Source organism: Podarcis raffonei, chromosome 15, assembly GCF_027172205.1.
Source record: "Podarcis raffonei isolate rPodRaf1 chromosome 15, rPodRaf1.pri, whole genome shotgun sequence".
Taxonomy (NCBI): Eukaryota; Metazoa; Chordata; class Lepidosauria; order Squamata; family Lacertidae; genus Podarcis; species Podarcis raffonei.
In genome coordinates, this window is record NC_070616.1 from 25,433,864 (window position 1) to 25,446,768 (window position 12,905).

Genomic DNA, 12,905 nt, shown 5'->3' on the forward strand with positions numbered 1-12,905 from the left:
AAGGGGTCGACCGGAAGCGGCGCCTCGTCGACCGGAAGCGCAACGTCATGCTTCCGGTTCCGGGGCAGCGAGTGCCCTTGGGCCATATCCCTCCCTCCCTCAGAGCGGGAGGGCACGAATAGGCAGAAGGGGGACGGCGAGCGGTGCAAGATGGCGGCGGGGCTGCTTCTGCTGCGGGCGGGGCTGGGCAGACCCCACGGCGGGGGAGTCGGTGAGTGAGCGGAGGGGGACGGGGGGGGGCGGACCTGACTTGCCTTCTGCCTCGCAGGGACTCGCCCTTGCTCTCCTCCCTGTCTAAACTGACATTTGAGAACGGAGGAAGCTGCCTTGTACGGAGTCCAGACCTTTGGTCGACGTAACTCGGTACTGTCTGCACTGACTGGCAGCGGTGGCTTTCCAGGGTATCAGACCAGGGAGTCTTTTCCCTGCCTTGCCAGGGGGCACCATGGAAGGGGTGAACTTGGGACCTTCTGCTCGCAAGGCGGGTGCTTTGCCCTGCCCCATAAGGCAAAGGGACATAGGATACTGCCTCGTCCTGAGTCAGACCTGTAGCCTAGCGCACTGTTGTCTGCACTGACTGGCAGCAAGGGCTCTCCAGGGTTTCAGGCAAAGGAGTCTTTTCTCAGTCCTGCTCCGAGAAGCTGTAGAGGATTTCACCTGGGAGCTTTTGCATTGCAGGGCACCAGTGGTTCTGCTACTGAGCACCCCATCCCCCCCCAAAGCTATTTTGGGGAGCAAAATAATGTATATTGGTGTTGGTGGTTCCTTGTTTGTTTCTCCTCTACTGCTGTCCCTGTGGCTGGGAAGTTTTTCCTTTCAGGTCTTCTTTCCTAGCTTCAACTTTTGTCCGCTTCTTGCTGTGTTGCATGGAGCTGTAGCGTTATCCTTCTGAAGGATCCTTCTTGCTCTTTTGAAGCAAGAGGCAAGCTTTGGGGCTCCCTAGATGAGATATCTGGTTTACTTTCTCCCTTCTTAGGAAAGGCTTCTTTATCATTGTGGTCCTTAGGTATTTGCTAATGTCAAACTAATTTGCTTTGGTAGCTGCACTTTCCTTTGCTTTCTCTTCACTCTATACCTGCTAACCTTCCAGCTGTTGCTCACAAGCAACTTACTCTGCACACCTTTCTGCTTCAAGAATTTCGTTGGGGTGGTGAAAGGAGCATGTCTTAATAATTAGAATAGAGACTGAGATATTTCTCCTATGTTAGTAAAACACGTTTTTACTAAAATGTGTTTTATGTGAAAGACAGACACAATTTTGTGCAGATCAGAACAATGCAGCTTTTCTTTCAGATGTGGAAGAGCAACATTTAATTACCAATTGTAAATCTACACACACACACACACACCTAATAACACATGCAAGTCATCAACTTGCAATACATGAGTGCCCCAAGGCATAGAAAATATTAACCAGGCTAGGTATCACCGCTGCCATCACAAACCCTTGGTCACATACACTTTGGGATGCTGTGCAGCAGCCTCTCAGATTATTCACTGCCCTGTAACATGTGACCTAAAAGCTAGCATGTGAGTGGAGAAGAGGGTAGTTTACCTTTCTTTGCAAAGAAATAAGAGCATTGAAAGGGGACATGCATTGACCTAACTGTTCTCTCTTTTGCTCACACTGCTACCTACCCAGACCTCTTTGTTTGTGCAATATATGGAAATGTAGGTTTGCACAATATGATTTTGGAATGCATCCAAAATTCCAGTGAAGCATATCTGGAGGACATCTTGTCCATCTGTTATCCAGCATCCCATCTATACTAACTTATGGGCTGCTTCACACATGCATGTTCATAACTTGATCCTGGGAGGCCGGGGACCCCATTTTGTTGCCATGTGAGGCGGTATCTGGAGGATACTTATATACTGATACCACACTGGCTTCTTTTATCACCTGTCTGTAGATTCTCATAGTGGGTTTTCTTGTCATTCAGTGGCTGGGAGAGCTGTATCTCTTTTCAGTTTCCTTTGTTCCTAAAAGCTTCCCTTCCAAAGTCTTTTTTTTTAATATCAGCATGTCATTAGTACTTATTATTGCATGCATAAGCACTTTACTCAAGCCTGAGGATTAAAGTCCTCTTCCACCTTGGGTGAGATTTGCCTGTTCTACCCACAGTTCTCCTGAACAAGATTGTCTTCACCAGACCAGCTGTTTGTGTTGCAACTGACAAGCGCCATCCTCTGACATGTAAAATCCACACATCCCCCAGGAGTTTAGGTAGGTCTTTCTTGGATTCCTTTACCGTGCTTTTGTTTCATGTGGCCATGCAAAATAGTTCGTGTGTTTTCTCTCTCTGTAGTTATGGCAGTCATCCTCAACTTGGCAAGCTAAAGCTGGAGACATGTTAGGAAGAATTTGCTTTCTGTAGTTCAGCAAGTGGTAAATGAAATCATTTTAATGACAAATTACTGTCATTGCTTTCACTAACAAATTATTGTTTTTTAATTTATTTCACTCTTCCCGGAAGGCTTGGGGAAGATCCTAGGATTATAAAAATAAGTTTTAGATTAATAATTATGAAAAACCCAATTCCTTTAAGTTACGGAGCTAAAACTTCTAGACTTGATGGTTGCAGAGGAGTACCTGGGAGTGTGCTGGGAGTGTCTGAAAAGCCAGAAAGCTGGAAAGAGAGGGTCAACTTGGTGGAATTTCAGTTCTCAGCATTCCCCTGTCTCCTGCCTGAACCATGCAGGTTCCATCCTACAGCTTCAAACATGCACCCCAGACAATGCCTGTTGTTTTCCTGTCTCCTACTTTCCCAATTTATTTTTTCTCAAATGTGTATGTTGCAAAGCTGTGTGTTTACATCCCAGCACAAAAGATGTGCACTCATTTTATGCAGTTTGCTTTATTTGCATCCTTTTATTCTGAACTTGAATGATGTGGTGAACAATCTTGGGACATTGAATTGCATCCCTGAATGTAGTGGAGTCTCAGGCTTTTCATATAATGGACAGCCGTGATCATCTGCAAAAGGGGAATCTGTTCTCTTGGGTTGAGAAAGAAACACTGTTTTGCTCTCCTGCTTGCCATGCAATCTCCTTCTGTTCCATAACGGTCCATAGATAATTATGTACTTTGCTGCCTCTGGCCTGTTTTAAATAGGACAACTAATTGGATGTTTGGTTTCCAAGTCTGATGGAATTCATGGGAACTACACAACAGCCTTGCAGTAGATGACCCTACAATTAAGAATGCATTTGGGTGCAGTTTTTTTATTTTATTTTTATTTTTATTTTTTTAATATTTTATTTAGGATTTTCTTGTTTTACAGAAGTGTAATGCCTCGTATTTCCCCCCCCCCATGTAACATTTTTACAAATCCGTTTCATTTGTTGAGGCGTTAGGGGGAGAAGAAAAAAAAGGAAAAAGAAAGGGGGTGGAGGGAGGGAAGATGGATGGGGGTGGGGTCAGGTGGTGGTGTTTCTATTATGCTTAATGTATGTAGAGTTTGGTGTCAGCGTTGTTTGTGTTGTTCACTTGTGTTCCTTTGGTGGTGAGAGAGTTTGGGGTTGGCCTAGGGTGTGATTGTTTGTTTGTGATTGGCTGTGGTGATCTTTGTTTTCGTGTGTGAGTGGGGTGGGTGGGTGTTTTGGATCAGGTTAGCCATATTGATTTGTATGCTGTTGGTGGATTATTGTCATTGTCTTGTTGGGCTGTGTATGTGATAAAGGGGAGCCATACCGGGGTGAAGGTGTCTTCTGTTTGTCCCCGTGTCAGTTTCAGTTTATTAGTTAATTTTTCCAGTAGGGCTGTTTCCCATACTATTTGGTACCATTGGTCCATGCTTACTCCTGACAGGTCTCTCCAGTGTCTGGTTATGGTGTTTCTGGCTGCTGAAAGTAGGTGGGTTATGAGTTCTTTGTGGTGTAAATGGGCGTTGTTGTCTTGGAAGATGTTTAGTAGGGCCAATTCTGGGGTGATATCTAATACTTGTTTAGTTATTTTACATATTTATTGTATGGCTGTTGCCCAGAATAGTTGGATTTTGGGACACTCCCACCACATGTGGAGGTATGTGCCTGTGGAGGGGGTGCAGTTTTTTTAGAGGCTGGCTGAGGCCCATGTGGTGTAGAGCGTGTGGTAAATAGACCTAAGCTGTTTCACTCAAAGGTGTTCTCTTCTAGAGGTTTTTTAGCACTGACTAGCGCTCCTGTCCCAAATGCATTGCATGTAAGTGAGTGTGGCGTTTGCCTCCTAGGTGGGTCTTCAGGAAAGGGTTAAATGAGTGTGAAGGGATTGGCCAGTGGGAACCCAAGGGGAGGAGTTAGAGTTAGAGCTGGAGTAGTTTGGAAGTCAGTTGGGAGTTGGAGAAGGAAGAGGGAGGGTAAGTCTGTGGGTTGGTCGAGTTGTGTTGTGAGAGAGTGAGAGGAACTGTTAGGTGGAGTCATATAGATAGTTGGGATAATCAGTTTGAAGTTGTTAGGAATGTATAGGTCAGTAAAGACACTAAGATTAAGAAACTGCCAAGAAAAATTAACTGAAACCATAAACTTGTTCATGCCTATAAAATAAACTTGATTATTTGTTAACTGTCTGGACTCTGTGTGTACCCAAGAGAAACGGGTTGGTGGCAGCGGGAAAGCAATCACAGTGGTGGCACAGGGATCAATAGACCATCAAACGTCCGGGGACCCTTTGTGATCATCACAGTAAGCCATTTTGGAGTGTGTTGTTGTGTAACTACCTTCCTGTAATATATCTTGAAATAGGTGCCTTAAAAGTAATCCAGCAAGGATGGATGAAAGCAGAACAGTTCACTTACAACTCTCGTTGCAAACTTAGCACCTTAGTGCAACCTGCAGATGTTTGTTAATACTCTCAGAGTCAAAGCTTGTGCTTTAAAGATGTAGGTGGTGATGGAAAAATACACTTGTGCCGTATCTTCGACCATCTGCCTTTGTAATTAAACACTCTTGCTTTTGACATGTGCCAATTCAACTTTTCACAGTGGATGATCCTTTCCACAGCTAGTCTTGAATGAAGCTGGTGTTTTCCCTGGTGTGTAATAGTTCTTTTCTAGTCCATATATAGTAGTTGTGGCACTAGTTGTGTTGTCTGTTGCATCTGCTAAGTTCCTGCAGTTTGTATGCAGAATTTTAAATAGAATCTGGTGTTCTTGTTCACAACTTGGATTTTTGGAAATTTCGTCTCTTACCGTACCAGGTTTTTTAAAAGCAAGTTTCTAGTCCTCGTGGCTGTGGAGATATGCTTGGGTGCACCCAGGTTGTGCGTGCAAAAGCTTCAATATTCAGGGGGTCAGGCTTATGCACTCCCCTCTCCCAAGGCTACCTGCCCCTCCTTTCTCAGCTCCAGTCATATTCTTCTTCCAAGACACACTCAACCATCCCTCTGTCACCTGTAGATTTACTTCTGCCACCAACTTGCTACATCTCCACAAAAAAGAAGGTATGCAAATATCCACTGTTCAGTTCAGAATAATGCATGCAAACGATTGATAAGCAAATCTGCATAAATGATGTTTGGGCTCCTGATTTGGTTGTGGGAGGCTGGGAGAAGGGTTTTTTTGTGCCATCAAATTGTTGTTTATATTCTTCTACCTTGTGAGCCACTTGGGGCACAATTGTGTGTAAAAGTGGCATACAAATAATCAGATGAATATATTTAAATGTACTGTTTTATGTATCTTGAAGGGCCAGAAGATAAGACAAAAAAGTCTTTACCCTTCCACCCAAATCAGTGTAACATTGGTAGCAAACTGCCTCCATGTGTGATTGATGCTGGGAATCAATGAAAAAAAATCCATATTTTTTGTAAGAGTCCTGTTGGAGGCAAGGTTATTTGTGCTTTTTTCTGGGGTTATGTGGCCTGGTTACCTCCTTTTCCTTGCCACCTGTTTTACCTCAGATCTGGGACAACAGTTCTGCCAACATTAATCAGTTACCATTTCCTCTTTGGAGGCTCAACCGATATGATCGTTGGCATGAAGAAGTCAACTGTTGCCAAATTTCAGGGGGAGACCTATAAACCCAACTAGTTTGCATTGATTTGTTGACAAATGTTGAATCATTAAAGGTGCCCTTTATTCATTCCCAGCTCTCGAGCAGCCGTTCCTGGAGATTATTAAAAGTGCTTCTTCTCTCCCTGTAGCTGGTTCCAAGGCTGCCTCTCTGCACTGGACAGGTGAGCGAGCAGTCAGTGTCCTCCTGCTGGGGCTCCTGCCTGCAGCTTACCTGTATCCTGGACCAGCCATGGACTACTCGCTGGCTGCCACTCTCACACTCCACGGTCACTGGTGAGTAAGGAGGGAAGCAACCCAACCGGGATTAATTCCTGCTGCCTCTCTTGCTCAGTTCAGAACCCTGGATTGCAGTGGGGTCCAGAGGCTGGTTTCTCTGTGCTGCTTTGACTCTGTAGCCCTGGAACTTGCTTCATCCCATCATTCCTTCTGAGATCTGGATTTCTTTCAAGCATGGTAGCAAGTTCATGAGAGGCTCAGGTGGTCTCATTGGCATGGAGTGCCACCTTCAACCAGCTTCAGCTGGTGGCCCAGTCACACCCCTATCGGGTCAGGGATAACCTAACTTCTGTCGTTTATGTTCTAGGTTACCTCTAGGTTAGATTACTGCAAGACGTTCTACACAGGGCTGTCTCTGAAGGCAGTTCAGAAATTCTGCTGGTGCAGAATTCAGCAACCAGGCAGCTCACTGGGCAAGATGGTTGGAGCGTATAACACCAAACCTGGCCTGACTGCACTGGCTGCCAGTTAGTTTCCCAGCCCAATTCACAGTTCTAGTTTTGACCTATAAAGCCTTAAACAGCTCAGGACTGCAATACCTCAAGTACTGCCTCTCCTCATATGAACTGATCAGGACTCTGAGATTATCCTCTGAGGCCCTTCTTCATGTGCCTCCTTCATGAGAGGTTCTGAGGGTGGCAACATGAGAAGGGGCCTTTTCTGTAGTGACTCCCCATTTGTGGAATGCTCTCACCCGGGAGCCTTCGTCCCATCTCTTTTGACTCCAGGCAAAAAGTTTCTTGATAGGCCTTTGGCTAATAATATTCTATGGCCCTTTTAAATAGGTTTGTAGGAGAGGGATTACAATATTGCTTTGTTGTGTATTTTGCACCCTCTTTTTGTAGTATTATCTTGCGAACCGCCCTGTGATCTTCAGATGAAGGGTGGTCTACAAATTTAATAAATAAACAATAAATAAATAGAGTGTGAAAGGGTTGGGGGAGATTCTTGGCTTGCCACATTGCTCATCTAAAGATGAGTTTGTAAACAACAGCAGGGGTTGCTGTAACCAAGGGAGTTGCCACTTCCATAGAGATGCACAGGGACCTCTGTGATTTATTTCTGGCATGGGGAGTTTGCCTCTCTGCAGAACTTGTTGGGCTCCCATCAGTCCCAGTCAGCATGGCCATTGGTCAGGGATAATGGGAGTTGTAGTCCCAAGAGCATCCGGAGGCACCAGGTCCCCCAGCCTTGCAACATTTGAACCTACTTTTCGGTAAAATTGTTATAAATTTGTTGCATTGGGATTGGTCCTGCCTCTGAATGCCAGATGCTGGACAAGCAAGCAAGAAGTGTTCAAGCCCACGTTGGACGAAAGATTCCTGCATTTGCAGGGGGTTGGACTAGATGACCCTTGTGGTCCCTTCCAGTTCTATGATCTTTCTCCATGCTCTGCTTGTAGGCTTCCCAGGAGCACCTGGCTGACCACTGCTGGAGGCAGAAGCTTTTAGTCAATTCTTACAGCTTCTCACTTTTGCTCTCTGCCTTTTCCACATGCTGTCCTAGAAATTTACTCTCCCTTCCTGGGCTTTTACAAGCCTTTAGAAGCATTTTACAATTACAGTTTACAAGCATTCCCAGGAATATGCCATATAGAGGTTTATCCATGTCTGTTGTTTGACTTAACGCTAGAGGGCAGTGTGGAGCTTCAGAGATCCAGTTTGGTCCTGAAAATATGTAACTTGCCAGTGAAACAATGTAAGAATAACAGTTCGTAGAAATGGCCATCCCCAGCCAGCAGTACAGCAGAAGCAGCTATTCTCTCCCAAAGGTCCCCCCGCCCACAACCCCCCCAAAAAATTATTTGCCATCAGAGGGAGAGAAGAGCAGAGACTACATACACTTTCCTGGGGAGGGCATTTCACAGGTGGGGAGCCAGCAGTGGAAAAGCCTTGCTTTAGTAGTAAACCACCTTAATTTCAGAAGGCCAAAGAACCTGGAAGTGGTCCTTTGATTTCTGCATCCAGGCAGATTCCTATTGAGACAGGAGGTCTTTCAGGTACCACATTATGTCTTTGTAGGTCAATACTGCACCCAGAATCCAACTAGTTAATCGGCAAACTGACTGTGGTTTTTTTTAAATGTTTATTAGAAATTTGCAACAACAAAAAAAGCTCTTAAGAGTTTACAAGATTATAAACCCTATAAATTTGATTAAATTGATTATAGAACATTTATGCAATATAAAGAGGAGAAACAGGAAAGGGAGGGACCCATAAAAGACTAAACAAAAAGCCATTCATACAGTAGCTCAGCAAATTTAAGGAATGTTCATTACAGAGCAAAAATTTTACTCAGAGAAGAAAACATACCATAGACACTTGTTTTGGAAGTAGGATACATCAGAGGAAGACCTTGAGAGTGAGGGTAGCTGTTCCTCTCCTGGAAGATAAGGCACCTGAATTCTGGAACGGGTTGCTGGTAATGGAGCCTGTTACTGTGGGGGAGGAGCTTCTTTTGCTTTCTTGTTAAAAAGTCTGTTGGTGTTTTTCTCAATCTCAGCACTCTCTGCACTTTGACTGTGCTCCCCTTTGTTTTCAGATTGTACATGCGTAGATGAGTCGAAAAACACAGTTTTTCATGGCGCTCTAGTGGCTGTGCTGGCTCATTTACCAGAAGTAATGTACAGTGGTACCTCGGGTTAAGTACTTAATTCGTTCTGGAGGTCCATTCTTAACCTGAAACTGTTCTTAACCTGAAGCACCACTTTAGCTAATGGGGCCTCCTGCTGCCGCCGGAGCACGATTTCTGTTCTCATCCTGAAGCAAAGTTCTTAACCCGAGGTACTATTTCTGGGTTAGCGGAGTCTGTAACCTGAAGCCTATGTAACCCGAGGTACCACTGTATTTAGCATTAACTCTGGAAGTGTAAACTCGATTTTGACCAAACTAAGCCTCCCAGAGCAAAATATACATTAGGAGGCTTTGTATTGTGTCCTAGGCATCTTATTTTTTTTTTAAACTCATCTGTGCATGTAGTATCTGAAAACAAAGGGATGCGTTGGTTGCCAGATGTGAAGTATATTGGCATTATTTTCAGCTCCTCTACCCCACTACCTAGTCCAGCATTCTGTTTCCATAGCGGCTAACCAGATGCCGCTGAAAAGCCTATAAGCGCAACAGCACACTCATAACCCCCAACAGCTGGCATTCATAGACATATTTATTATACCGGAGGCATCCAAGATCAGTGATACCAACCTTAACCTTCTGTTGAATTGGTAATTCCTGAAATAATAGTGCAGTCTTGGAATGCCTGGCTTATGAATTCTTGGCAGCTGATTAAAGGTTCCAGGGCTGTGTTCTGCTGTGCTTTTCGCTGACAGTGCTGTTTGTTGTGCCCATAGGCAACATGTCTGCAAGAGCTGCTGTAATACTCCTTGGCACTCCTCCATAGGCTTGTTGCGTAGTGGTTGGTTTAATGCGATGTTCATAAAATACCTTTCTGCTTCGGTAATACAATCAGTCATTCAGCACAACCTATGCTCCTTCTGACTTGCTTTAATAATGCTATCTGGATAATTTGTGAAAGCAGTTGTGGTCCTCAGTTCCATCAAGGTTAGATTTTGAGCTTTTCTCTTTCCCACTGATACATCTCACACCTGATCTCAGCAATGATAGCTGTCCAATTAAGAAGGCAAATAATTTTATTTTTGCAGAAATGGAAAGGGGTTGATCTTTGATGAAGGCAGCCAGCACCCCTCTAAGGGGTGTGTCAAGTGACCAAAAGGGATGTTGCTTTGGGGATCAGCCAATTCCTATGGAGAATACCCTAGAAAACATTTGAAACTATGTTGGGTTGAATTGTCTTCATTTTTAGCTTTTTCTTCTTCTTCCTTGTAGGGGCCTTGGGCAAATAGTAACTGACTACGTCCATGGAGAGACATCTATTAAACTGGCCAACACCGGCCTCTACATGCTCTCAGCGCTCACCTTTGCTGGCCTCTGCTACTTCAATTACCACGATGTGGGCATCTGCAGGGCCGTGGCCATGCTGTGGAGCCTCTGAGGCACAATACGTCACCTACCGGCAACATTCAACGATTGTTCACCTCTGCCTCTGCTTCATTGTATTATTGCCGAGTCATTGAATGAGGGAGAAATAGCAACAGGGGGTCCCACGCTGCATATAGCAGAATGACTTGGGGAAAGAGGCATCCAAATAGCCATTCATCAAATTGTGGGGATCTCTCGCTGAGAAAAGAGCTAGGCTTGAGACAGGCTAGAGAGCTCACAAAGTTTTGGTGTTAATGCAAAGGGCAAACTAGTAGTGATTGTAGTGGCAGCCTTTTTTTGTATGGCCGACCCTTTCCCCTGTCAAATGGCAGCTTGGTTTCAACAGGTGCAGCAGAACTGGTCTTGAATTCCAGTCACTTGGGTTTTTTTTGGTCCTGATATTGCAATTAGTGGATTGTGTACACGGCATCTTGCATAGTGCTCAGGCTGGGCCCTAAGCAGTTGCTGTGCAAAAGGGAATTTTTCTTTCTTTTTTTTGTTTAATTGATGTACAATAAAGAATTTACAGAACCCTCAGCTGTTTGATTCTGAAGTCTCTTTCTTTGAAAATCCTTTCAGTTGTCTCTGATGTTGCTCAGCTTTTTAAAAAAACCCACAATCCCTTTAAAAGATAACAGCACACTGTGTCCTCTCCTACTACTACCGAGGCAGTTAACACTTTAAATAAAACAGTTAAAATTTTATTTGGATGATAAATCAACGAATGCTTTAGTTGATTGATTGGGGTTGCGTGCTAAGAAAGCCTTTTGTTTTTTGTTCTTCTGAGTTGATAGAATGAGAATTTAAAAAGAAGATACCAAAGGTGGTAGCTTACGTTGTAAATTGCCTCTCACTCCCTTTTATCCCCAAAATTCACCTATATTGAGGTTTGGAATTGGGCATTCATTGCAATCAACAGTTAAGATTAAAACAATAATAAAAATATAGTAGAATTTCAAGAGAACTTGTTCTCAAACTGTTAAGGTCAAAAGCAACACTTTTTATTGAGCCCAACAACAAGTAGGGATCCAGTCAAACGGGCACAGTGCTGTTTGCAGTGATATATTAAGAAACATGTTTTAATGAGTCAGACAATTGCGCCACCAAGCACAGTATTGGCTGCTTTTGACCGGCTGCGACTTCTGCAGCTCTGAAGCAGAGAGCGATGTCTGTCTTCCCCTTGTTGCCGAAGAAATGTTAAGGAGATAGCCCTGTAACTTTTGCTGAGCATGTGCTGCAGCACTGAGCTATGACCTCCCACTTGGGAAAATTGCCCAAATACAGGTAAAGGACAGTTAAGTCCAGTCAAAGGTGACGGGTTGCGGCACTCATCTCACTTTCAGGCCGAGGGAGCCGGCTTTTGTCCACAGGCAGCTTTCCAGGTCATGGCCAGCATGACTAAACTGCTTCTGATGCAATGGGACACTGTGACAAGTGCCAGAGTGCACGGAAATGCCGCCGCAGTGGTACCTGGCGTGCTTTCAAACTGCTAGGTTGGCAGGAGCTGGGACAGAGCAACGGGAGCTCACTCTGTTGCAGGGATTCAAACCGCTGACCTTTTGATTGGCAAGCCCAAGAGCAGGCATAGGCAAACTCAGCCCTCCAGATATTTTGGGACTACAACTCCCATCATCCCTAGCTAACAGGACCAGTGGTGAGGGATGATGAGAGTTGTAGTCTCAAAACATCTGGAGGGCTGAGTTTGCCTAAGCTTGCCCAAGAGGCTCAGTGGTTTTGACCACAGCACCACTCACATCCCTAATTGCCCAAATATTCCTTAATTAGCTGACTAAGCTCTTCTTTAGCAACATTTGAAGTATATGGAAAACAAGACCTTGGCTCAAGTTGCCTGCTTGCTTCATGTTTTCAGACACCTTCAAATGTTACAGAAAAGGCACCGTCAACACCGGAGACTCCATCCTTCGCTGCGTCACTTGTTGCGGTCTTTAGTTTAAACCTAATTATTCAGTTCTTGGAGAAGCATGGCGTTTTTGTCTCAAGACCAATGATGAGTGCAAAAGGCCTTGGTGGGAGGACAACTCACAGAACTGCCTCCCACCGATGATTCACTTGAGTCCAGCAGCTCTGATGCTCATAGCTGAGGGCTGTCTGAAGCAGGGATTTTCCCAGAACAGTGAATGACCTTAAACTCCCATGTGTGAACCAAGGAGTTTGAGACTGAGGTTCCTGCTTGTTCCTACCTTCCCCATTTCTGCCCCCACAATGCATTTCCATGGTCACAAGGTCTAGAAACTTGCTTTAAAAACAAACCTCAGATTTACATGTGTCTGTACCAGAAAACACTACAAAACTGCAGAAACCAACAGCTATTAACGGTTTAGCGGATTAGCGGCAATTAGCAGATAAGCGGCTTAGCGGCTTTCAGAAAAAGCAAAAAAATCGCAAGAACCCGAAAAAAAAATCGTCTTGCGAGGCAACCCCATAGAAAAATTCGTCTTGCGAAGCGGCAAAAAAATCGGAAAACCCTTTCGTCTTGCGTGTTTTTCGTCTAGCGGGGTACCAGTCTCCAGTAAAAGGATTTTAGGTTCCTAGCTGGCAAAGGCCCATATTTGATACCTCAGCTGGTTCTGGACTAGGTGGATCTCATCTGCTAAAAGATGGCTTATTGTACATCTATACT

At 44.6% G+C, this 12,905-nt stretch overlaps 1 protein-coding gene and 1 long non-coding RNA gene across 2 annotated transcripts in view; both read left to right on the plus strand.

Moving 5' to 3' along the window:
• The first annotated feature begins 26 nt into the window (after positions 1-26).
• Positions 27-12,905, plus strand: part of LOC128402847 (carotenoid-cleaving dioxygenase, mitochondrial-like) — a 73,300-nt gene continuing 60,421 nt past the window's right edge. Inside the window, exons 1-2 of the mRNA XM_053367249.1 lie at positions 27-211; positions 2,126-2,227. Of these exons, the coding sequence (XP_053223224.1) occupies positions 151-211; positions 2,126-2,227 (163 nt within the window). The 5' untranslated portion in view covers positions 27-150. The remainder of the gene's footprint in view (positions 212-2,125; positions 2,228-12,905) is intronic.
• On the plus strand, positions 8,431-9,220 carry LOC128402853 (uncharacterized). Its single transcript, XR_008327787.1, has 2 exons — positions 8,431-8,900; positions 9,121-9,220. It is a non-coding gene; the product is annotated as an uncharacterized LOC128402853 (long non-coding RNA).